This window comes from Felis catus, chromosome E1 (assembly GCF_018350175.1).
Source record: "Felis catus isolate Fca126 chromosome E1, F.catus_Fca126_mat1.0, whole genome shotgun sequence".
NCBI lineage: Eukaryota > Metazoa > Chordata > Mammalia > Carnivora > Felidae > Felis > Felis catus.
In genome coordinates, this window is record NC_058381.1 from 9,102,011 (window position 1) to 9,128,925 (window position 26,915).

The 26,915-nt window shown below is 45.4% G+C and overlaps 1 protein-coding gene across 3 annotated transcripts in view; it reads right to left on the reverse strand.

Moving 5' to 3' along the window:
• Positions 1-1,555: 1,555 nt before the first annotated feature.
• The window catches only part of CDRT1 (CMT1A duplicated region transcript 1), a 34,315-nt gene continuing 8,955 nt past the window's right edge, over positions 1,556-26,915 (reverse strand). Inside the window, exons 8-13 of one of the 3 annotated variants that reach the window (XM_045045354.1) lie at positions 22,154-22,275; positions 17,607-17,755; positions 16,498-16,640; positions 13,535-13,693; positions 11,067-11,335; positions 1,556-2,413 (exon numbers count right to left, since the gene is read on the reverse strand). In XM_045045354.1, coding sequence (XP_044901289.1) covers positions 1,605-2,413; positions 11,067-11,335; positions 13,535-13,693; positions 16,498-16,640; positions 17,607-17,755; positions 22,154-22,275 — 1,651 coding nt within the window. In that variant the 3' untranslated portion in view covers positions 1,556-1,604. The remainder of the gene's footprint in view (positions 2,414-11,066; positions 11,336-13,534; positions 13,694-16,497; positions 16,641-17,606; positions 17,756-22,153; positions 22,276-26,915) is intronic. The other 2 variants (XM_045045356.1, XM_045045355.1) reach the window with 2 other exon arrangements.

Genomic DNA, 26,915 nt, shown 5'->3' on the forward strand with positions numbered 1-26,915 from the left:
AAGAGATAGAGCCAGATCCCACAGGTTATGGGCTCAGTCCCAGAAGACTCTCGTGCGTGCCAGCTCTCTCTCCCTCTTTCTGTCTCTCACATACACTCATTCTTCACACGCCAGTTAGAAACCCAGTTTATCACTGCGCTCCTGACCAACTGGCTATAGATTTGAGGTTCCAATGACCCTCCCTCTTGAGTTCAAGTAATTTGCTAGAGGAGTTCACAGAACTCGAGGAAACACTTACATGTGCCCGCTTATTAAAAGATACAGATGAACAACCGGACAAAGAGACACATATAGGCAAGGCCTGGGAGGGTCCATGGAGTTGGGGTGCATCACCCTCCCAGTGCATGGATGTGTGCACCAATCTGGAAGCACTCTGAACCCCATACTGTTGAGATTTTTACGGAGGTTTCATCACCATAGGCATGATGGATCATTAACTCCACTTCCAGCCCCTCTCTCCTCTCTGGAGCGATGTGGGGTGGGGCTAAAATTCCCAAGCTTTCTGGTGACCGACCAGCCCCCATCGAGGACCCATCCAGGAGCCCACTCTGAGTCGCCTCGTTAAAAAGAAGAGATGTTCCTGGTGTTCATATCACTTAGGAATTTTTTTTTTAATTTTTTTTTTCAACTTTTATTTATTTTTGGGACAGAGAGAGACAGAGCATGAACGGGGGAGGGGCAGAGAGAGAGGGAGACACAGAATCGGAAGCAGGCTCCAGGCTCTGAGCCATCAGCCCAGAGCCTGATGTGGGGCCCGAACTCATGGACCGCGAGATCGTGACCTGGCTGAAGTCGGACGCTTAACCGACTGCGCCACCCAGGCGCCCCTTTATCACTTAGGAATTTATAAGGGTTTCAGGAGCTCTGTGCCAGGAACTGGGGGCAGAGACCAATATATATTTTCTACTATCTCACACCATCCTATGGTCATGCTGAGCCACGGAGTAGGAGGCTTGAGCTCTCCAATCGCTCCAGTAGTGTGCCGCCCTCTTTTACCTGCCTGGTCCCCAATACCATCTTGGAAGGTCTAAGTAGAAACATCCACACACTTGATATTAGTGTCCCTCTTCGAAGAAAAGATGTCTATGCCTAATTCTCTTCCATAAGAGCCCTGAGAAGGAAAAGAACGCATAACGTTCTCCAATGCAATAGGTCAACCCCATTGAGGGTATCTCCTTTTAGATGCTTAACTGAGCTCATTGAACTTCATCAGGCTTCCGTGCAAAAATACCCGAGAATTCCAATGCATTATTCTAACACAGCCCCATCATTCATGTGCGATCAGAATGGTAGCCCTAAACTGGTAATGATGAGTGGTATTCAATTTCCAATGATCACTTTCCCATCTCCCACCAGTGAAGTTGGGCTTTCATAAGTTTCGGTGGTTTTCAGTGGGAACACAGATGCCAATCGCTCCCAGCTCCCAGTTCCCCCTCTTTTCTTACTTTGATTATATCAATTCTTTGGCTTCTAGGAAGGTAATTCGGACTCCCCACATTGCCAAGGGCCAGTCCAAAAAAAACAAACAAAGAAAACAAGTAGCCAAACCCCAACATCCACTTGGTTTTCTGTTTATTGTAAGATGTTCATGCCCCAAGGCTGGTTCAGATAAACATGTTTTGTCCAAGTTCAGGAGCCGCTATTTTCCCTTGCTTCAGGAAATTATCTATAGGCAGGCCTTGGATCTTCCTGATCCATGCAGATTTGCTGGCTTTTTCTGGATCGAGCACTTTACTGGGCTTCCTGGCCTGATACTCCTTCCTCTTGGCCTCCCTGGACTCTTTCTCCTCCCTTACAGTCAACAACATGAACTGAGTGTTCGCTCTAAAGGGGTCAAGGGTCGTACAGAAGTGAGGTCGTTCTCTCTTGACAGATTTGGTTGTCATGCCCGCTGGTGGAGGCAGCATGCGGTTCGGTTTAATGACCTGCATGCTGGTTAATGGGCTGAAGGCGCGCACGGTCCCGTCGATGGAGCTGGTCACTTGGTCTTCACCCTTGCAGCTGCCGGTGAGTCGGGGGTGGATTATCACGGGCTGGGGTATGGTGGACTGGACTCGGGGACCGTGCAAAGAGTTCTTCAGGGTGGGCTGCAGTTTCTGGATCTCCAGGGGAATGTTGGTTTGTTTCACATCTACGGGAGGCTCGCTGCGCCTCAACCTATCAACTGCGTGTTGGATTGATTTTCCTTTGAAACTCAAGACCTTCCTTGGGTGTGGAATTGAAGGTCCCTGGGCATCGATGACTTGGGTTTGCGGCCTACGGGGATAGGCAAATGCCCCCGAATTATGGGCCTGCTGCAGGGCATTAACGGTCAGTAGGAACTGGTCAGGTGACATAGGGATTTGCCAGGACTTTTTCTTCGAGCACTTAATCATGTCTACGGAGAGTCTTTCTTTTTGAATTTTCTCATCATCTGGTTTTTCAAAAAAAGAAAACAAAAGCAAGTCAGAGTGTTCCATGAAAAATAGTAATTCGTTATGCATGAAAGTTAAACCCATCTGAGGTCTTTGTTGTCCAATGGGTATGCCATCATGTGGGCAAAAATCCTCTATAACACTAGAAATTATGACATATTCAACACGGCAAGTTTTTACGAAATATACTGGTATTTGTGTACAAGTGTGTATTAAGCTCTAGATATGCATATTTTGGAGGGAACATATGTGATCCCAATGTTCCACACATTTTGTGACTTCCCTGTGGGAAGGTGCTTTCTACCTCATTTATGATTCACACAAAATAGGCCTTATAAATTTATAGTAACAAATCTCTATTTTTTTTAATGTTTATTTATCTTGAGAGAGAGCACAAGCGAGGCAGGGGCAAAGAGAGAGGGAGAGAGAGAATCCCAAGCAGGCTCAGCACTGTCAGCACAGAGCCAGACATGGAGTTCAGTCCCATGGACCGTGAGATCATGACCTGAGCTGAAACCAAGAGTTGGACACTTAACCGACTGAGCCACCAGGTGCCCCACCGATCTCTATTTTTAAATTTTTTTTTTCAACGTTTATTTATTTTTGGGACAGAGAGAGACAGAGCATGAACGGGCGAGGGGCAGAGAGAGAGGGAGACACAGAAACGGAAACAGGCTCCAGGCTCTGAGCCATCAGCCCAGAGCCCGACGCGGGGCTCGAACTCACGGACCGCGAGATCGTGACCTGGCTGAAGTCGGACGCGTAACCGACTGTACCACCCAGGCGCCCCCGATCTCTATTTTTAAACAAAAACTGCATCACAAAGTTTGACCTCTATCTTATTAATTATTTATCAAATTTGATTCCAAATGATCTTCGGACATTTTCCAAACTCAAAACTGCATCAAAATATACAGCCTAAATATATCACAATGTGACCAAAAAAGGCATTTCCTGAACAAGAGTTCCTAAAATGTTTTTTAACGATAGCAGCAGTTCTAAAAGTCACTTGACAGGGATAAGGGATTCATTCTGACATGCTGCATGACGGTCAAGACTTCCAAGGCGCCTACTACCTAGAAGTAACAAGGATGTCTTCACATGTGAGCAAATCTATTATCTCTCTTTCACTTGGGCTTTTCACTCCCTCCAATACCTCACAGATACACTGAAAGCATTATCCCCATTTTATGAAAGGAATAACTGAGTCATGAAAGTCATTGTCTAGTCTGACCTAACAATTAAAAGTCTGTACGTGGGGTGCCTGGGTGGCTCAGTCAGTTAAGCGTCCAACTTTGGCTCAGGTCATGATCTCGCGGTTCGTGCGTTCGAGCCCCGTGTCAGGCTCTGTGCTGACAGCTCGGAGCCTGGAGCCTGTTTCAGGTTCTGTGTGTGTCTCTCTCTCTGCCCCTCCCCCACTTGCACTGTCTCTCTCTCTCTCTCTCCCTCTCTCTCTCTCTGTCAAAAATAAATAAACATTAAAAACAATCTGTACCCCAAACTATACCAATGCATAACTAGCAAATAAAATGCAACAGTGTGCCGAACATATAATTTTCCTTGACAAAATAGGTTTTATCCCAAGATGTTTGTGTATGGGCATACTAAAATGGGATAAAGCTTCAAATATCTCCCTGTCCACTTTGTTAAATAAATAATATTTTATTAAATTACTAAATGTTAAATTATTACATTAAATAGTATTTAATAATTATAATATTGAATTGATGATTAAATATTGTTAAATTGATGTTAAAATAGTAAATAGTAAAATATTAAATATTTTTACTAAAGCATATAAAACTAAATAAAATTAAGATGCTAAAATCTTCCCCACTGTCCTTTTTAATCCCAGAATCAACCACTCTGTGTGTGTGTGTGTATGTGTGTACATGAAAACACAGTTTTTCTCCTTTAGAAAAAGGAATTGTTTTGGGGCACATGGGTGGCTCAGTTAGTTAAGCATCTGACTTCGTCTCAGGTCACGATCCCACAATTTGTGGGTTTGAGCCCCACGTCGGGCTCTGTGCTGACAGCTCAGAGCCTGGAGCCTGCTTCAGATTCTGTGTCTCACTCTTTCTGTCCCTCCCCCACTCATGCTTCGTCTCTCGCTCTCTCTCTCTCAAAAACAAAAAATAAAAACATTAAAAAAAGGAATTGTGTTGGGGCGCCTGGGTGGCTCAGTCAGTTGAGCGTCCGACTTCAGTCAGGTCACGATCTCGCGGTCTGTGAGTTCGAGCCCCGTGTCGGGCTCTGGGCTGATGGCTCAGAGCCTGGAGCCTGCTTCTGATTCTGTGTCTCCCTCTCTCTGTCCCTCCCACGTTCATGCTCTGTCTCTCTCTGTCTCAAAAATAAATTAAAAAAGTTAAAAAAATTTAAAAAAAAAAAAAGGAATTGTGTCAAGAAAGTGGGGGTAGAGAGAACATACCTCAACATAATAAAGGCCAGACGTGAAAATCCACAACCAACATTATACTCCATGGTGAAAACTGAAAGCTTTTACCCTAAGATCAGGAATAAGACAAGGATGTCCACTCTCACCACGTTTATTCAACGTAGTACTGGAAGTCCTAGCCATAGCAATCAGATAAGAAAAAGAAATAAGAAGTGTCCATGTTGGTAAAGAAGTTAAACTGTCACTATTTCCGGAAGACATGATACTATACATAGAAAATCCTTAAGACTACCAAAACACTACTGGAAGTAGTGAGTGCATTCCAGAAAGTTGCAGGATGCAAAATTAGTAGCAGAAATTCGTAGCATTTATATACACTAATAATGAAGCAGCAGAAAGAAAAATTTTAAAAACACTCCCATTTTCAATTGCACCAAGAATAATAAAATGCCTAGAAATAAACTTAATCAAAGAGGTGAGACTTATACTCTGAACTATAAGACATTGATGAAAGAAATTGACATTGACATTGAATTGACATTGAATTGACATTGGATTGACTATAAGACATTGATGACAGAAAACAGGTATTCCGTGCTTATGGACTGGAAAAATTAATATTGTTAAAATATCCATATTTCCCAAAGCCATCTACAGATTCAGTGTAATCCCTGAACAATATACCAACAGCATTTTTCACAAAACTAGAAGGAAAAACACCGAAATACGTATGAAGCCACATAAGACCTCAAATAGCCAAAGCCATCTTAAGAAAGAAAAACAAAGCTGGAGGTATCAGAATTCAGATTTTAATATACACTAGAAGGCTGTAGTAATCAAAACAGTATGGTGCTGGCATTCAAAAAAAAGAAAGAGAGACATAGACCAATGGAACAGAACACAGAGCCCAGAAATAAACCCGTAATTATATGGTCAATCTATGACACAGAAAGCAAGAATATACAATGGGGAGAAACAGTCTCTTCAATGAATGGTGCTGGGAAAACTGGACAGCTGCAACCAAAAGAATGAAACTGGACCACCCTTTAACACTACACACAAAAATAAACTCAACATGGATTAAAGACCTAAATGTGAGACCCGAAGCCATAAAAATCCTAGAACACAGGCAGTAATCTGTCTGACATCAGTCGTAGCAAGATTTTTCTAGATACGTCTCCTAGGTCTCCTAAGGCAAGGGAAACAAAAGCAAAAAAAAAAAAAAAAAGATAAAAAGAGGGGGGTGGGAACATCAGGACTACATCAAAATAAAAAGGCTTTTGCCCCCAGCAAAGGAAACCACCAAGAAAACAAAAAGGGAACCTACTGAAGGGTGGAAGATATTTGCAAATGATCTATCCGACCAGGGGTTAATATCCAAAATATGTAAAGAACATACACAACTCATCACCAAAAAAAACCCCAATTTAAAAAATGGGCAGAGGACCTGAATAGACATTTTGCCAAAGAAGACACACGGATGGTCAACAGATGCATGAAAAGATGCTCAACATCTCTAATAATTTGCAGAGAAATGCAAATCAAAACCACAATGAGATACCATTTTGCACCTGTCAGAATGACTAAAATAAAAAATACAAGATATAAGCATTGGCAAGAATGTGGAGAGAAAGGAACTCTCGTGCACTGTTCGTAGGAATGCAAATCAGTGGAGCCATGGTGGAAAACAGTATGGAGTATTTCCACTATCGGATATTTACCCAAAGAAAACAAAAACACTAACTCAATATATGCATCCTTATGTTTATTATAGCATTATTTACAATAGCCAAGATATGGAAGCAATGTAGATGTCCAACAATAGATGAGTGGATTATGAAGATGTTTAAGCAGCCATAAAAAGAATGAGACCGTGCCATTTGAGACAACACAGAGAGTACCTGGAGGGTATGATGCTAAGTGCAACAAGTCAAACCAAGAAAGACGAATACCACCAGATTTCACTCAAAAGTGGAATCTTAAAAAAACAACAACAACAACAACAATAAACGAATAAAAGTAGAATCAGACCTATAAATACAGAGATGGTTGCCAGAGGGAAGGGGGTGGGGGAAGAATGAGGAAAATGGGTGAAGGGGAGTGGGAGATACAGGCTTCCAGTTACTAAATGAGTTAAGTCATGGGAATAAAAGGCACAGCATAAGGAATACAGTCAATGACATTGTAATAGCAATGTAATGGGGACATAGCATAATGTGTTAACTTGTCAAATCAGTATGTCATTTACCTGAAACTAATGGAACATTGTGTGTCAACAAACTCACATTTTTTTTAATCTTTATTTTTGAGAGAGAGACAGAGTGCGAACAGAGGAGGAACGGGGTGGGGGTGGGGGGGGACACAGAATCCAAAGCGGGCTCCAGGCTCCAAGCCGTCAGCACAGAGCCCAACGTGGGGCTTGAACCCACAGACCGTGAGATCATGACCTGAGCCAAAGCCGGACGCTCAACCAACTGAGCCACCCAGGCACCCCCCCAAATTTTTTAAAAAAGGAATTGTGATAACTCATTGTTCACTAGGGTATCTTTTTTCGTATAATAATATATCATGGATCTCTTTCCAAGTCAATACATGTAGGTCCTCATGATACAATTTTTAGCTGTTAGCGAGTATTCCACAGTGTGAATTTTTCCGTATCTACTTCATCACTGCCCGCTGGTGGACATTTAGCTTGTTAGTGATCCACCTCAAAGAAATGCAGAAACTATTTTTACTTACCATATAAGCAAGTACAAAATGATGGCTAAAACCCAGTTTGGACATGCCTGGGTGTGGTGGGAGCTCTCATGCATTGTTGGTGGGACTGTAAATTGGTATATCATTTTTAAGGATAACTATGGCAATATCTTTCTAATTTTTTTCCAAATCCAATCAGCTATGTTAGTGTTCCCCTCTTTTTGTATTATTTTTAAAAATTTTAATTCCAGTATAGTCAACATGCAGCATTATATTAGCCTCGGGTGTACAATGTAGTGATTTGACCATTCTGTACATTACTCAGTGCTCATCAAGATAAGCGTACTCCTTGGGAGTGAGCCAAAGCATAAGAGATTGTTAAAAACTGAGAACAAACTGAGGGTTGATGGGGGGTGGGAGGGAGGGGAGGGTGGGTGATGGGTATTGAGGAGGGCACCTTTTGGGATGAGCACTGGGTGTTGTATGGAAACCAATTTGACAATAAATTTCATATATTGAAAAAATAAAAATAAATAAATAAAAATAAATAAAAGGAACAGAGCTAAAAAAAAAAAAAAAAAAAAGATAAGCGTACTCTTAATTCCCTTTACCTATTTCACCCATCCCCCCACTCACCTCCCCTCTGGCAACCATCTGTTTGTTCTCCATAGTTAAGGGTCTGTTGTTTGGTATCTTTTTTTCTTTGTTCCTTTGATTTCTTATATTCCACATATGAGTGAAATCATACAGTATTTGTCTTTCTCTGACTAACTTATTTCGCTTACCATTATACCCTCTAGATCTATCCGTGTTGTTGCAAATGGCAAGATTTCATTCTTTTTATGGCTGAGTAATATTTCAGTGTGTGTATGTGTGTGTGTATGCACAAATATATATAATGTACATATGTGGGGTATATATATGTATATACTTGTATATAGTATATGTATATATTCAGGTAAATGCACACACACACACACACACACACACACCCCACATCTTCTTTATCCATTCCTCTACTGATGGACACTTGGGTTGCTTCCATAATTTGGCTATCGTAAATAATGCTGCAATAAACATAGGGGTGCGATATCAATATCTTTCCAATTTTTTTTATGTTTATTTATTTTTAAGAGAGAGAGTGTGTGAGAGCAGGGAGGGGCAGAGAGAGGGAGACAGAGGATCTGAAGCAGGCTCTGTGCTGACAGCAGAGAGCCCGATATGGGGCTTGAACTCACGAACTGTGAGATCATGACCTGAGCCAAAGTGCGACGCTTAACCTACTGAGCCACCCAGATGCCCCGATACCTTTCTAACTGTTAAGGGCCGTTATCCTTTGTCTTGGCAACGCCACTGCTAAGACTTTACCCTTGCAGGTATGCCTGTACAGGTACATAAACATACATATATTCAAGGATATAGTAGAGCCCTTGTTAGTAGAGCCCTCCTGAAACTTCACCTTGAAGCTAGTCTCTGCAGGGAGTTCGACTCAAGTGCTATCCTATTAACCAAAAATATTTGAAAGGCATTTTAAATCTTTACCACAGTCTCTCCAAAACAACAAAGGGACATTCTATTCCTGATGACACAATAGTCCCAGAAGTGAGAAGTCTCAGTGGCAGGGAGGAGGCAGGCTGTGAGACCAAAACTGGAAAGGCAGCTCTTACAGAAGTTCTCACGCTGTGCGTAAGGGAACAATGAAGGAAAACCAATCACCCTTAAGAAAAGCCAGACATTTTATCCCTTCTGAATTCTCAAAGATGAGCAAGGTCATGGGCTTGCTGAAAAACTAGATGGGGAAAAGGGAGCGAGCAAGAGAGAGAGAGAGAGAGAGGATCCTGCCCCTAATCCAGAATAAAGTATCACCGTTTGTCATATCCCCTGCAAGGATTTTTGCTTCCAAACTCTCTTGCCCGCCATCTATGCCCCTTGTTTCCTTACAAACAGGACTCGCCCTCTCCTTGCCGTATCTTCGGGGTGATTTTGACTTTCCTTGACTTTGAGGTGCCTCTGTTAACACTCCTACTGAAGATTGAGGAGGAAGTCATAGTAATTATATAATTCGATTAGGTCTACATAAGGGGGGGGGGCGCATAGCTGGTCATCGAATGATTTTCACCCAGACTATCACCTTGTTTGTTGTTGTGTCACACTAGGTAAGTCATCCGGAGCCTAAGATCTACATCCCCTCCTGCCCTTCCTCTCACCCACTTTTCCTACTGATGGCCAAGCTCTAAGCATCACCTAAACCTCTTGGGCTCCTCAAGAGAGAGCTGATCATTTGTAGTGTATGCCTGGACATGATCTCTTGATGTTCTCTTTAGATCTGGGGATCCAGTTACCCATGCCAAAATCGGGGACAGGTAAAAGGAAGGAGTCTGGCTACTGTAGCTCACTCCTAATTTATTCTCTGTGCATCTTATAAATAGCATTCCCAACAGCACTCACGCACACACACACACACACACACACACACACACGTATCTGCTTTATAACTAATATTTTCTGGGTACGCACGTTATCAATCAGGGCTCTCGAGATAATACATTCTGCATAGCTCATTTTTCTGTGGTACAATAATATCTTGCCTCTGTTTTAAGGAAATAATTATGTAATGTATGTTTGGATGGGTGCAGATGTTGGTTGCTTTTTGTATTCATGGCAAGTATATAGTAGATATTAGTTATCTACTGTACAAAGATTCTAATACGTTTGTAAACCTAGGCCTTGAAAATCAGGAGATTCTCTTGAGTTGGCTAACCAGTTGGTGAATCAAAAAGAATGGGCTCATGGGGCGCCTGGGTGGCGCAGTCGGTTAAGCGTCCGACTTCAGCCAGGTCACGATCTCGCGGTCCGGGAGTTCGAGCCCCGCATCAGGCTCTGGGCTGATGGCTCAGAGCCTGGAGCCTGTTTCCGATTCTGTGTCTCCCTCTCTCTCTGACCCTCCCCCGTTCATGCTCTGTCTCTCTCTGTCCCAAAAATAAATAAACGTTGAAAAAAAAAATTAAAAAAAAAAAAAAAAAGAATGGGCTCCCACCTTCCTTAAAGGTGAAGATTTACATTATCAAGAAATCATTGGCGGGCGCCTGGGTGGCTCAGTGGATTAAGCATCCGACTCCTCATTTCAGCTCAGGTCATGATCCTTAGTTTGAGCCCTGCATGGGGCTCTGTGCTGACAGTGTGGAGCCTGCTTGGGATCCTGTCTTTCCCTCTCTCTCTCTCTGCTTCTCCTCCATTCTCGCTCTCTCTCTCTCTCTCTCTCTCAAAATAAATAAATGAACTTAAATAAAATAAATCATGGCGGCACCTGGGTGGCTCAGTCAGTTAAGCATCCAACTTGGGCTCAGGTCGTGATCTCGCGGTTCGTGGGTTCGAGCCCCACGTCGGGCTCTGTGCTGACAGCTCGGAGCCTGGAGCCTGCTTCGGATTCTGGGTCTCCCTCCCTCTCTGCCCCTCCCCCACTTGTATGCTCGTTCTTTCCCTACAAAGAAACTCATCCTGCCACCCTCTCATCCACTCCATCGGGTACACTGAGGTGGCCTGGGATTCAGTTCTCTTACCTGTAGGTAACCTGGTTGCCCTCTGGAAAATTCGGGACCTGCGTGGTTTGCTTAACAGGGACTCCTGGGTCACAGTTTGTTGACTGGATAACGAGTCCTTCAGGCTGGAAACCTGAGTGCTAGACCTGGAGAGAACTTCCACAAGGCTGTTTTCTTCCCTGTCCTCTTCTTGCTCCTTCTTCTTTTGTTGGGCCTTGTCCGGGGAGTACTGCCACTTTACATTCTCAAACTGGAACATGAGAATATTGCTCTCCGTGTTGATCACCATCCTGGAACCAAAGCAACAAGATCGCCCACAAAAGGAGCGTGAAGGCCACCACTGCCCGGGCCTCCAAATAAGGCATTTCAATCACGGTCGTGTCCAATGCCGAGGCCAAGGGAACAGCGCCCGGGGGGGAGAGAGTGTACAAGCAGGATGGTGTCGGCTACTGGAGGATCTGGAGTGATGAAAGGTGGCCGGCGGGGCGGTGAGGGTCGTTTCCTTTAAAATTAAGTGTAAGCGCGGCCATATGTTCTGATTACTTCGCTTTCCAAATTAAAATATTTTTTTAATGGGGCGCCTGGGTGGCGCAGTCGGTTAAGCGTCCGACTTCAGCCAGGTCACGATCTCGCGGTCCGTGAGTTCGAGCCCCGCGTCAGGCTCTGTCTGGGCTGATGGTTCAGAGCCTGGAGCCTGTTTCCGATTCTGTGTCTCCCCCTCTCTCTGCCCCTCCCCCGTTCATGCTCTGTCCTCTCTGTCCCAAAAATAAATAAACGTTGAAAAAAAAATTTTTTTTAATAAAAAAAAATTTAAAAAAAATAAAATAAAATATTTTTTTAAGTTTATTTATTTTGAAAGAGGGAGAGAGAGAGAGAGGGAACCAGTGGGAGAGGGGCAGAGAGAGAGGGAGGGAAAGAGGACCCAAGGCAGATTCTGTGCATGGGGCTCAAACTCACAAATCGCTAGATCATGACCTGAGACGAATTCTGGCGTTTAACTGACTGAACCACCCAGGTGGCCCTCAAGTTAAAATATTTTTAAGTGAATTTCCATTCACGGAGTGAGTACCAAGTTCCTAGGGTGCCCAACACAGAAAACTTAGCTACTCTGCACCCCACCGTCTTGAAGTTCACTCTTTTTCTCAAGCACAGTATCCAAATACCATGTTTCTATTGCTGTGATGGGGATGAGGAAAACTGTAACAGAGGACTTTGCTCCCTCTGTCCCTCCATTATCCCCAAAGTCTCTGAGCATGCCCTAAATTTAAACAGAACAGCTGTGGGGCACCCGGGTAGCTCAGTCGGTTAAGCGTCCGACTTCAGCTCTGGTCACGATCCCGTGGTTCATGGGATCAAGCCCCGTGTCGGGCTGACAGCACGGAGCCTACTCAGGATTCTATCTCTGCCCCTTCCCCACTCTCTCGCTCTCCAAGTAAATAAATAAATGTAAAAAAAATAAAAAATAATAATAAATTAATAAAACATCAGGTTTTTGTTCTTTACCAAAAAAAAAAAAAAAAAAAAAAAGGAAGGGAAGGCAATATGGTTCAGGGAGATTAACTGATGTCTCAAGTGATCTGTGTAAAAGACAATTCTATTTGGGTATTTTCACATAATATCACCCCGAACCTAGCATATAGCAAGTGTAATACTATATATAATTAGTCATTGTTCTAGTTTCTGTAAACCCACCAGCTCAGTTCTTCCCCAATGGACACTGGACCGGTCGCTATAGCCATCCCCCACCCTCCCATAAGTCTCCTTGCGTTAGAAGTGGGCATCAGAAGGGGCCCCTGGGTGGCTCAGCCGGTTAAGCTCCCGACTTCGGCTCAGGTCGTGATCTCACGGCTCGTGAGTTCGAGCCCCGAGTCCGGCTCTGTGCTGACAGCGCGGAGCCTGGAGCCTGCTTCGGATTCTGTGTCTCCCTCTCTCTCTGCGCCTTCCCTGCTTACGCTCTGTCTCTCTCTCTCTCTCTCAAAAATAAATAAACATTAAAAAAAAAAAAAAAAGAAGAAGAAGTGGGCATCAGAGACAGATGGTCAGAGAAGGCAGGGCCAGGGAGCCAAGCAGGGTCTACACATTCACGGCAGTGCCTTAGTGTACTCACGGCCTGACTTGCCCAGACACCCGGAACAAATTGAGAGCAATGTGAACCCCGACTGCTAAGCTTTGTGCAAAGTCCGATTAGTCCCCCGCAAGACCATTACCTTTCTACCGCCAAAATATTACCCAAAATATTACCCCTGTATAGCCAAAATATTACCCTTCTACCGCCAAAATATTACGCTTCTACCGCCAAAATATTACCCGTCTACCGCCAAAATATTACCCGTCTACCGCCAAAATATTACCCTTCTACCGCCAAAATTGGAGGAGAGCACTGCCCCCTCTCTCCTCCTGCCAGCAAAGCCAAGGCTGGTATCCCAGGGGAGCAGAAAATCATCCAAACAGAATTGCTCACGGCTCTGACCTCCACACCTACCACCCACCTGTTGCCCTCAATAAAGAAGGACAGCACGGGGTCACCTCTGCCATTGACTTTCATCACCTTCAGACAGTTCCCATTTAGGAAATTGTAAACGCGGATCTTGCCGTCGGCACAGGCGCTGATGACCCGGAGGAAGAGAAGAGCCACATGAAGCACCTCCCTGGAAGAGAACAGAGCGACAGGCTGTACCCGTGTGTTGCTGGAAGGCTTGGGTGTGTTGGTAGCGTGGGGTATTTTGTGTATGGTGGGGAGGCAGCGGTCACGACTGCCGTACCGGTTTGCCAGCCATTCACCTTCAAGACGTGGCTGTCCTCTCTCCTCCCATCCCGCGGTTATTTTTCCTGCAGTCCGGTCGCAGTGCCACAAGGTGGCGAAACACAGAGGCTTCTGTCGCGGGTTTTGTGCTTTTGCATTTTTGTTTTGTTTTGTTTTTTTATTTGTTTGGGGTTTTTTGGCCGGGGCGGGGAGGAGGGGGGTCTGATCCAGAGGTGATCACGCTTTTCTCTTACAATTTGGTTCCTAGCTAATGACTTCTGAAAAAGTCATGCTGAGAACTTACTGTTTTGATGCCTTTTCAGATAGTATCACTAGATATTTTTCAGTGATCTCTACACCCAACGTGGTGTAGAACCGACAACCCCGAGATCAGGAGTCACGCTCCACCAATGGAGCCAGCCAAGCGTCCCTAGCATCAGTGAAGAAAGAAATCCACACATGGGGAAATGATCATCTTTATAGGAAGCAAAAACCCAGTGTTTAAGCAGTTCCTTTGGGATCTTAAATGAGCGGCTTGCGTTCTTCCAGTGAAACGTCCCGAAGGAAAGTTTTACCCAGGGACGAAATGTGTGAGCTCCCTTTGGTGGTGACCAGCAGAAGAGAGAGGGCCAGGTGACGTAGATGCTTCCCACAAAACCTTCCCACAACGGCTGCAGCCAAGCGGGCCTCCAGACGTGTGGAGTATTCAGCTACAAAATGTAACTACCCCATTCCTGTTAACGATACTAAAAAGTTGAATTCGGGAGCGCCGGGGTGGCTCAATCGGTTAAGCATCCGACTTTGGTTCAGGTCCTGATCTCGTGGTTCGCGGGTCCAAGCCCCGCACCCGGCTCCGTGCCAACAACTCGGAGCCTGCTTGGGATTATTTCTCTCCCCCTCCCTTTACCCCTCCCCTGCTCAAGCTCGTGCGCTCTCGCTCAAAATAAATAAACTTAAAATTTTTCTTTAAGTGGAATCTGATGCCACCAATTTGTTAGATCTTATGTGTCAACCAAGTCCATGGATCCCTGCCATCTGTACCCATCCAGGTCCGTCTATGGCCTTGCTCATGTGCTACCTTCTCCACAAAACCACCCTTTATCTCCATCTTCTCCCCTCCCCTCGCACACACATACACAAACTTCAGGTACACTGTTAAATTCTCACAACCTGTCTCTTACTCATCTTTGCATGCCCAGCACCTAACACAAGGCCCAGCTCGCAGAAGGTCCTCAATAAATATCTGATGAAAAGGCGAGTGTCAGCTCAGGTTTTGGAGTATGATTATTGATATAATGTGTTAACAGAATGACATTCACCCCATACCATTCGGCCTTAGCCCTGGTCAGATCCGCGGGTCAGATTAAGACATTTCAAGGCCCCAACCACTAGCAAAACAGAAACAACAAAGACCTTGAAAGCTACAGCATGCTTAGCACGTTCAAAGGACAGCAAAGAGGTCCATGTGGCTCCTGTGATGGATAGATCAGTCGATCAACTGGTCGCCCCATCTAAAAGTGAAAATAAGAGACACTTGGGTGGCTTAGTCGGTTAAGCTTCTGACTTGGGCTCAGGTCATGATCTCACGGTTCATGGGTCGGAGCCCCGCATCGGACTCTGTGCTGACAGCTCAGAGCCTGGAGCCTGGTTCGGATTCTGTGTCTCCCTCTCTCTCTGCTCCTCCCCTTCTTGTGCTCGTGCGCTCTCTCTCAAAATAAATAAATAAACATTTAATAAATAAATAAAATAAAAACATATAATTACAATTTTCAGGCGACATCCTAAAGCTTGACTCTTTCCTTTCGTAAGTTTTGATAATCCAGACAACATGCTAAGAGGCTTACTGATAACCCCGGATAAATCACTGGACAGAAGCCCTTCCCAGCACCCACTCACCAATAACGCGGTCACACACCACAAAGAGTAAACACACACATGTAACTCAAATCCCCTTCCACCTCCCACAAGGCCAGCGTGCCGGCTCAAGAGGTCCCTACGAAGACACGAGGAAATCTAGGCCCATATTTTACCAAATAACTCACGGTGATAGGTCCCCTAGAAGATCCATTCACTCTTTGAGTCAACTAGGGTAGCATCTTGTTTCCCTAGAGTTTTTTATAACGCACGCAGGGGAAGAAGCATTGTTCACGCGGTACAAGAGTGACGTCGCACAGCCTATAAAAACCCGTGGCCGTGGCAGAACCGTTAACTGACCACAAGATCCTTTCCAAACAAGCTCAAATGGGACCTCAGACTACTTCTCCACTGGCTCCAAGCAGCCACCACCACTAAACTGGGATTGGAATTGTAAAATGAGACGTTTGCCGTCCTGGAATAGAATGTTGCCGGCAGACTTGTAAGAAGGCTCCTTCTTTAACCCCTTGGTTATTTTTAAATCTTTGGCACTTGGATGATTTTAAGTAGAGGCCTGGGGTAAAGACCAACCCCAAGAACTTTCAGTTTACTGGCATTGGCATTATTTGGGATGGCTCTGCCAATATTCATAAACAGGTGTAAGCGTGTGGCCATTCCACCCCGAACGCGCCTGATGTCGTCTGATAACGGATATAAATGTGTCACATGTGTCATGAGCCTAACATTTCAATAACTTCTCGAAACCCACATCTAGTACCGTTATTACAAAATCTAGGCTGTGAGGGAAAAGGAGAGAGTCCCACATCCATCAACCAGGGCTTTCCTGGCACCTACTTCGGATGCTTGAAGGCCATGAGGCACCGCTCGTACTTTCCCACCATGCTCCAGGCCATGACCAGGCCATCTGCACCTCCTGAGACGAGATGCCACGGGTCAAAGCACAGACACTTCACGGCTCCCTCGTGGCCAATGAGAGTCTGCAAGAGAAGATGCCTCTGTTTCCAGCCCATCTGCCACTCAGACTGTGAGTCCTCCAAGGGCCAAAGCTGGAGGCTTCTTTGGATGAATCCCAACACACTCCGCCATTTTTTTGCTTTTGTTCTGAAAAAGCCAGTGGTGTCCATGCCTCCCTCTCTCCGGAGCTCTCTCCCCAGTGAAGGAATGATTAAGGAGAGCCTTGCTCCTGACGGCTCTGTGGCTGGGGCAGCCCTCCTCTTCCTGGAGTCCCAGAGAGGGCCAGAATTCACCATCGTCTTCTGCCACAAGGTGAAGGGTCAGGTGTGTTCCAACCCCAGGTCCCGCCAGGACCGCAGGACACTTGGGGCCTCCCCGTGCCTGCTACTGCCGGTTAGACCATGGTGACAACAATACTGCCGGGAAGAAAATGCACCAGCCGGCCCAGCGGCTTCTCGCTGTGCTCCTGTGTTCCCGGCACAAATGTATCTCATCACCGCCCACTAGAGCCAGGAGGTTTCAACTCTAGCAACACTTTGGGTGCGTGTGAGCATTCAGTCGCTTTCAAGAGCAGCCACTGTTCTCTTTTCACCAGAGAGTAAGGAGAAAAACTACTGTGACTTTGTTCATGTCCTTACCCCATGCAAGAGTCAGGGTAGACTGTTCTGGAAAAGGAAAAGCCACTGTCAAAAGACCCTGAGCCCGTATATCATACTGAGTCAGAACGTAGCCTGCTGCCACCACTTGCATGACAACGTAGGTCACATGATCCCTGACCCTCCACAGTCTCAGAATGGCCCTCTTTTGGGGTGGGGGGGGGCAGTGGGAGGGGAGTTTCCCCTAAAAGTCTTCAGGAGCACCCTTTGGGTGACTCTAACATGATAGCTTTAAGATGGTCTGAAGAGCTCTATGGGGGAGACCGTGAGTCTCCTCCCATCCATGACCATCGGTACCCCCTCCCCCCTCCCCGCCCCCCACTGCTCTCTCACCTTTACCAGCTGGGCCGTGACAGTGTGCCACACCTTGACTATCCCCCGCTCACAGCTGCTCACGATGTAGTTGTCATTGATCCTGGCGGCCCAGATGGGGTCTTTGTGTTTGAGCGTCTTCAGGCACTTCCCTGTCTCGACATCCCACTCTGAAAGGGGTGGGGAGGGGCACGAAGGCAGGTTATGGTGGAGTTCTACAGCCCAGCACAGAAGCCACGCCCATCAAGGGAGACCCTAGAAGGCCTCCGCCTGGCCCAGCACCCCTGCAGGCTCACCAACAGCTCCAGGAGCCTGCAGCACAGAACTCCCTGCCCGTGGGTCCCTGAGAGAGCCAGCAACGCAGAGACCTTGGCTCTAACCCTACAACTCAGCCTTGGGGTCCAAGCGCTAGACAGCTCATCTCTAATAAGCCTCCTTCTTTTTTTTTATTCATTTATTTGTTGGTTTTAATATGAAATTTATTGTCACATTGGTTTCCATACCACCCCCCCGTGCCCATCCCGACAGGTGCCCTCCTCAGTGCCCATCGCCCCCCCTCCCCTCCCCTCCCTCCCACCCCCCATCAACCCTCCGTTTATTCTCAGTTTTTAAGAGTCTCTCATGGTTTGCCTCCTTCCCCCTCTGTTAACTTTTTGTTCCCCTTTCCCTCCCCCATGGTCTTCTGTTAAGTTTCTCAGGATCCACATAAGCGTGAAAACATATGGTATCTGTCTTTCTCTGTATGGCTTATTTCACTAATAAGCCTCCTTCTTGAGCCTGAAAAATACTTGCTATTGAGTGGATTTCAGGAAAATCACGGCACGTGTTTCATGGCATTATTCCTTCCAGATACTATTCTCCTGACTCACCCCTTCTGTGTCCAAAGTAAAAGCAAGTTGTCTATCCTTATTTACATTTAACCATATTTCTGGGGGTGCCTGGGGGGCTCCGTCGGTTAGGCACCTGACTTCGGCTGAGGTCACGATCTCACAGCTCGTGAGTTCGAGCCCCGCGTCGGGCTCTGCACTGACATCTCAGAGCCTGGAGCCTGCTTCAGATTGTGTGTGTCTCTCTCTCTCTCTCTCTCTCTCTCTCTGCCCCTCCCCCACCCCTCAAAAATAAATCAACATTGAAACCATTTTAATGTTTGTTTATTCCTTTTAAAAAACCGATTTCTGAATCTGACTTCTGGATTTTACTACTTGAGAGACAGCCACAGCTGGGGGCAGGCTTCACGTTTCTACCACCCACCATCCTGCGAGTGTTGGGAAGGTGTGAAAATAGGTGAGCAGGTGGGAGAATAGACCTTAAAGGAAGAAACTGGAAGCAGGCACCACAGATTCGGGAATGAGACCGTTAAAGTTGGCCCCATCAGCCCCAAAGTACCTCTCAGGCAACAGAGTGTACAACCTAAGACCAAGTAATGACCGCAACCTGAGACCAAGTAATGACCGCAGCCGATACCTCCATAGAGCACTAACGACGAGCCAGGCCCCATTGGAAGTGCTTGGTGTATATTAACTCGTCTTCGCGAGACAGCTACTGTCTTTATTCCCCACTACACAGATGAGGAAACTGAGGCATAGAGGGGTTCAGTAACCTGCTCAAGATCACGCAGATGGCAAGCAGACAGAGCTGGGATTCGGACCCTTAGAGCCTGGCCCCAGAACCCATGCTCGTAACCACATACGCTAGATCAACCCTAACTTCTGTAAGTACGCTTTTCTTCACTTGTTTTTTCCATATACGTTGGCCTCTTATCCAATTAGAAAGCACAAAGTTGATGGGCTCCCGGCTGGCTCAGTCAATACAGGGTGTGACTCTTGACCTCGGGGTTGTGAGTTCGAGCCCCACGTCGGGGGTAGAGATTACTTAAAAATAAAATCTTAAAAAAAAAGGGGGGGGTGGGGGGAGAAGGCTGAAGGATGAACTAAAAGATTCATTGGGAATCGTTGGGAAAAGATTCATCGGGGGAAACCCAGGGGGAACAGGTAGGCCGGGAGGCTGGGACTAGGATTAGGGGGAAGAGAGAGATCTTGGGATCTTTTTTTGCCATCGTGTATTTTGTGAATTAATTTTGGCCTTTTAGATATCGTGTGAAAATGTGGTACCTTTGATTTCCAGGAGTTTGGGGTGCCCCCTTAAGTTTTACACCCGAGGTGAGAGCCTAGCTCCCCTTGTCCTAGTTGTAGCCCTGCCGGGGGCCCCCCGAGACTCCCTCAAATCTGGAGGCCTTGTCTGCCCTTCCATCTCCAAACTCTCCTCCTTTGACGCCGTCTGCTCTACTCCTCAACGCAGTCGTGGCAACGAGAACTTCCGGTCAGGTCAAGGAGGGCAAAGAGGTGGGGAGTAAAGTTTCTTAGGCAGGTCTGAGTGCCGGCCTATGAAACATCACTCCGCTTTCGCTTTCCTGCCCCTTTGGCCCCCACCTAACACGGCTGTGACTTCCTGGGTCCCCCGCCTCCCTTCGCTTTTCGTTCTTTCCTCGTGCTTTGCAGGGGAAATCTCCACGCCTGGCGTCTCCACCGTTCGTTCCAATTGATAACCACCAAACCAATGCAGGTGGAGCCCCAGACCTATGGTGCAGTCAACTCACGTGGCAACTCACACCTGCGTCTGCCTCCTGCAGTCCTCACCTGGGTGTCCTTGGGACTCCCGTACCCAGTGTGTTAGCTTTCTATCGCTGCTGTAACAAATTCCCACAAGGTTAGTGGCTGAACGCAACACAAATGTGCTATCTGACGGAAGCCTGATGTGACCCCACAAGGCTAAAATCAAGGTGTCCGCAGAGCTGTGTTCCCTTATGGAGATTCTGGGGCTGGAGGGATCCATATCCTTTCCTGTTCCACCTTCCCAGGGCCACCCATATCCCTTGGCTCATGACCCCCTTTCTCCATCTTCAGAGCCAGCAACGTCGCATGTTTCTGAGCATTCCTCATTGTCACATCTCCTTTTGATCACGGACAAGACAGTTTCTGTTTTTAAGGACCCATGTGATTACCCATCTGATAACCCAGGGCCGTCTCTCCCTTTTCGGGTCCTCAGCTTAATCACATCGGCAAAGTCCCTTTTGCCGTGCAAGGTGACACGGTCACAGTTTCCGGGGATTAGGAGGTGAACGTGTTCGGTTGGCCATTATTCTGCCTACCACACTCAAGAGGTCCAAAACTGAAGCCAGCATCTCCCCCTTCGTTCCTCACCCCACCCTGCTCTTCCCTTGTGGTCCTTATTGCCGTTAATGGCACTTCCAAATACCCAGTGACCTGAGTTTAAAAGTCCGGCCTCATTATCTGCCCTCCTGTCACCTCATGTAAACTCATAGCCACCTGACTTTCTTCACACTTGCCTGTTCTTGGCTATTCTTTTTTTAAATTCTTTTTTTAACGTTTATTTATTTTTGAGACAGAGCATGAACGGGGGAGGGTCAGAGAGAGAGGGAGACACAGAATCTGAAACAGGCTCTGGGCTCTGAGCAGTCAGCACAGAGCCCGACGTGGGGCTCGAACTCATGGACGGTGAGATCGTGACCTGAGCCGAAGTCGGATGCTTAACCAACTGAGCCACCCAGGTGTCCCCTGTTCTTCTCTATTCTGAAGATACCACCGCAGTTCTCCGGACTGGGTACTGTCTTCACTTGTCCCCATCTCCACACAGTCCCTTCCCTCCAACCTTCTTCCATACTTTCTCAGAAACTAGAGTCATCTTTCTCAGAAACACATCTGATCATGTCAGTCCACAGCTCAGAGTGCATTTATAGCCTCCTGCATTCTATAGGATGAAGGTCAACTTCCTACCTGGATGCAGAAGGCCCTTGATAATCTGGCCCCAAACAAAGTAACCAGCCTTCTGTCCGAAACCACACGCTCTACTGCAGCTGTACCCAGCAAGGGGAAATTCCCCAAATACACCATTTTCTTCAACCTTCTGCAAATTTGCCTATGCTGTCCCTTCTGCTTAGAACGGCATTCATTCTTCCACTGCTTGTAGAATGACGCATCATCAAGACCACACTCAAACAGCACCCTGTGGTCCCTTACAACTCCGCGTGTTGGTTAGGAGCGAGTGATCTAGAGTCAGACAGCCCTGGGTTCACATCCCAACTCCACCACTCAGCGGCTCTGATCTGGGGCAAGCTGTTTTTTTCTCCGAGTTTTGGATTCCTCATCTACATCCATGCCACAGGCTTCTTGTGAGGGTTGAATACGATAATATATGTAAAGCACCGATGTCAGTCATGAACTTGGTACTCAATAAATGGTGGCAGTTACTATTCACATATTTATATTCTCCATTGTATATTTATGTATCTGTCTCCATTATGAGATTATGAGCCTCTTGAGGAAATAAAAAGCCATATTGAACAGGGTCATATTCATTTTTTTTAGCACTTAGCACAGCGTCTAGCATATTGTAGGTATTCCGCAAATAGTTGTGAAGTAAATGGATGGATGGATGGATGGATGGATGAGTAAAAGAATGTCTTCCTACAGAAATGAGCTAAACAAGTATTTTGACAACCCATGGATTTGGGGAAACTTCTTAGAAAGTTTAAGGCACTTCTGTCTCACCTTTCACCTGGCAATCTCTTGCTCCGGATACAAGTTTGTTCATATATAAATCCATGCAAGTGACTGTCCCCTGGTGGCCACTGAAGATTCGTATACAAGCCCCACTTTTCAGATCCCAGTATCTGCAGGAATCAGGCCAAAAACAAAAAAACAAGAAATGATTTTGAGATTTTTCTCAGGGCCCAAGGGATCATACGGCACACAAGTTCCCTTAGATCAACAGTTTGCTGGAAGGCGGCAAAGTTTCAGGGTTAAGCTCAGAGTCAGAGGCCTGGATTTGATTTCCAGCGGCAGCACCCGTTAGGTGTATCTTTGGGAAAGTTACCTAATTTCTGTGTAAGTATCATTTCCTCATTGGTGAAATGGAAATGATAATAATGATTGTTCCCTCTTAGGGTTTTTGGTAAAGAATTAAATATACAAATTGGATGATGGTCACCCAGGCGTGATTTCCACCCCTAGAGGATATTTGACAATGTCTGGAGACATTTTTGGCTGTCACAAGTAGGGAGAGAGCTGCTAATGTATCCGGTGCTATGGTCCAAGGGTACGGCTAAATGTCCTCCAGTGCACAGGACAGCCTCCACAGAAGGTACTTTCCAGCCGCAAGTTGAGAAATCCTGCATTGATTCGTGTAACATTGGAACAGCGACCAATGTGTAGGAAATGCATAATAAATGTTGGTTGGTATTACGTTGGAAGAGGTTTCTGGAATGACCACCAGGCTTAAAACCCACGGCACCCATTCAACAGCAGAGGTGGTCTTCAAACAGGAACAACAGAACAATCTACTTCAGCCATTTGGATCCAAAACATCTTATGGGTACTTCTAAAGCATATCTTAGAGATCTACAGGAACAGAGGTATGAGTCACACTGTTCTTTAATAAGCAAATTTGCCTGAGGTCTCTCAACTGTCGCTGATACAGACTCGCATTTCACCCAGATTGCTTTTATGACAGGGCAAAAATGTAATGTTAACGTAGTAGATTCTGGAGTGAGGCTGCCTGAAGTCCAATCCAGTCCATCACCTACTAGCTGTATGATCTTAGAAGAGCTAATGAACCACCCTGTATCTCAGCTTCCTCATCTGTAAATTGAGGCTAATAATGGTAGTTGCCTCATAGAGTTCTTATGAGACTTGGTACGTAATAAACGATTAATAAGTGTTTCTTTTCTTTTCCTTCGAATGTGCTAAGCTTTTTCTTCTAATACTCCCAAAGGGGGGCGCCTGGGTGGCTCAGTCGGTTAAGCAGCCGACTTCGGCTCAGGTCATGATCTCGCGGTCCGTGAGGTCGAGCCCCGCGTCGGGCTCCGTGCTGACAGCTCAGAGCCTGGAGCCTGTTTCAGATTCTGTGTCTCCCTCTCTCTGACCCTCCCCTATTCATGCTCTGTCTCTCCCTGTCTCAAAAATAAATAAAAACAACAACAACAAAAAAATACATAATACTCCCAACGGTCCTGTGGCCTTACCCATCTGTCACAGGTATGGGGGGAAAGGAGAAGAATGAGTAGGCAGAGCACCAAGAATTTTCAAGGCAATGGAAATAATTCTATATGATACCATGATGATGGATACATGTCTTCATGCATTTGCCCAAATTCTTAAAATGTACACCACCAAGAGTGAACCTTAAAGTAAACTACAGATTTGGGGTGACTTATGATGTGTCAATGGAGGTTCGCCAGTTGTAACAAATGTCCCGCTCTGGCCGGGGAGGCTGTGCGTGTGGGGAGCGCAAGGTAATGGGAAATCTCAGTACTTTGCCTTCAAACTTTGCTAGGAACCTAAAACTACTCTATAGGAATTGTCTTTTTTAGAAGATGTTTTTGATGCAAGAACAGAAAAACAAACCAAGAGTCTACAAGAGAGAGCTCACAGAGACATTCTCATCTAAATGTGGGGAAATCACCATATGATAAAGATGGCCCCACAGGTCAGTGGAGAAAATGGCAGGTTCCTGACTAAATAACCACTGTGGGGGAAACTGCTCACTTTCTTTCAAAATAGATAAATATAATGGAAACTCTACCCAACATCACATACAAAGTTGGGCTGCAAATAGTTCAAAGAACTGAATGCAAAAAGTCAAACTATAAAGTTAATGGGACAAGGGGCGCCTCGCTGGCTCAGTCGGAAGAACATACGACTCTTGATCTCAGGGTCATGAGGTCAAGCCCTACCTTAAGTGTAGAGATTACTTAAAATAAATAAATAAACTTTGGAAAATAAATTTAAAAAATAAAGTTAATAGGACAAAATATTTTAAAACGTCTTTGTGACCTAGGACTAGACAGACTCACCGACACAAGTCAAAACAATGGATAAACTGATACGTCGTATTACAGCAATATTAGAATTTTTATTCAACAAAGAACACTATAAGCAAAGTTAATGGGTTGATGAAGAAATGGAAGATGGTATTTGCAATTTTTAAACTGACAAGGGACTAATATATAGAAGAAAACACAGGGGTACCTGGGTGGCTCAGCCGGTTGAGCGTCCCGACTTTGGCTAGGTCATGATCTCACGGTTTGTGAGTTCGAGCCCCGCATTGGGCTCTGTGCTGACAGCTCGGACCCTGGAGCCTGCTTCCGATTCTGTGTCTCCCTCTCTCTCTGCCCCTCCCCCACTCATGCTCTGTCTCTCTATCTCTCTCTCTCAAAAATAAATATTGTTTTAAAAGTTATAAGAAAACACATAGAACTGCAAATCAAGAAGCAAATTAGAGGAGCCCCAATAGAAAAATGGACAAAAGATATAATCAGGCAATTTCTAAAAGAAGAGGCAAACTTATTAGTAGCCAAAGTCATGCAAATGGAAATGATTTTACACATACCCATCTGGCAAAAATTTGAAAGCTGACTGATGCCCAATGTTGGTAGCGAAATACAGTTACAGGATCCCTCCTAGGGAGAATGTAGACCCATAAAGTCACTCTGAATTCAGTCTAGTACTTGGTCAAATTAGGTAGCACCTACCCTATATCTCAGCAAGTCCATTACTGGGCATATATATACCTAAGAAATCTCACAATGTCCACGAGGGGACAAAGATGTTCCATGCAGCTTTATTTGGAGGCCAGCTAGTTTCCATCACTGGGGAAGCAAGTAGGTGAAATGTATATTGGAGTACTACATAACTAACTAGACAGTAATGGATAAATCTTCGGAACATAGGATGGGGTACAAAAGTGAAAAGCCAAGATAAGCTTAAAATAATACCATGGATGACAGATAGATAGATAGATAGATAGATCAAAGAAACCATGGATGAAAATTATAAACATGTGTACAAAATATATCCATGTACATTTTCTTTTTTTTTTAATGTTTATTCATTTTGAGAGACAGAGAGAGACAGAGCATGAGCAGGGAAGGGGCAGAGAGAAAAGGAGACACAGAATCAGAAGCAGCCTCCAGGCTCTGAGCTGTCAGCACAGAGCCCGATGAGGGGCTCGAACCCACGAACCGCGAGATCATGACCTGAGCCAAAGTTGGACGCCTAACCGACTGAGCCACCCAGGCTCCCCAATACACATTTTCAAAGGACTCACATAAATAAGATCCACACTGGATCCACATAAATAAGATCCACATAAAGATCCACACTGACAAAGATGAGAAGGTAGCCCATGGGGAAGGAAACAGGAGTGAATAATAGAGAAAATAGAATTAATAAATAGATGAATAAAACAGGAATGGAGCCTTGTACAGACCAATAATAACAATATGACATGAACAGGGGCACTTGGGTGGCTCAGTCGGTTGAGCGTCCGACTTCGGCTCAGGTCATGATCTTTTGGTTCGTGGGTTCGAGCCCCACATCAGGCTCTGTGCTGACAGCTCAGAGCCCGGAGACTGTTTCGGATTCTGTGTCTCCCTCTCTCTCTGCTCTTCCCCCACACTCATTCTGTCTCTCTCTGTCTTTCACAAATAAATAAAACGTTAGAAATTTAAAAAAAAAAAAGACTTCAAAGACCAAAGTAATTAAGATAGTGTGGTTTTGACCAACAATAGCCACACAGGCAAAAGAAGCAAAATAAAGAGCCAAGAAACTGAAATCTATGGACACTTATCTTATGACAAAGCAGGAGGACAGACCAATGGGAGTTTTTTCCCATAAATTTTTTTCCCATAAAGTTTTTTTCCCATAAAATTTTTTCCCATAAAATTTTTTTCCATAAAGTTTTTTCCCTTATCTAAGTAATTAGATATAAATGCAAAGAGGAAAGGGGAAAAAATGGAATTGGATCTCTACCTCATATGATAACAAAAATGAGGTTCTAGTGGATTGAAGACACAAAGATCACAGGGAGGGATTTCTTATTAAACGAGTCAAATCTGCAAAGTCGACTACCTTAAAGTTAAGGATTTCTGGGGCACCTGGGTGGCTCAGTCAGTCAGGCATCCGACTCTTGATTTCGGCTCAGGTCGTGATCTCATGGTTTGGGGGAATCTAGCCCCGCATCAGGCTCCACACTGAAATTGCAGAGCCTGCTTTGAATTCTCTCTCTCTCCCCACCTCCTCTCCCCCTCAAAATAAACAAATGAACATTTTTTCAAAAAGAAAATAGATCTGATCATTGTTGTAAATGTCTCTCATCTTGTTAAAGTTTAAACGATATACAAATTAATTGGTTTTTACCTCGCCAAAAAAAGAAAAAATGTTTCGGGTTATTCGAGAAGTCGGTATCATCTAGGGTACCTTTTCGCTAAACACAAAAAGGAAAAGGCACGCCCGCTTCCTCCACAAGCTGACT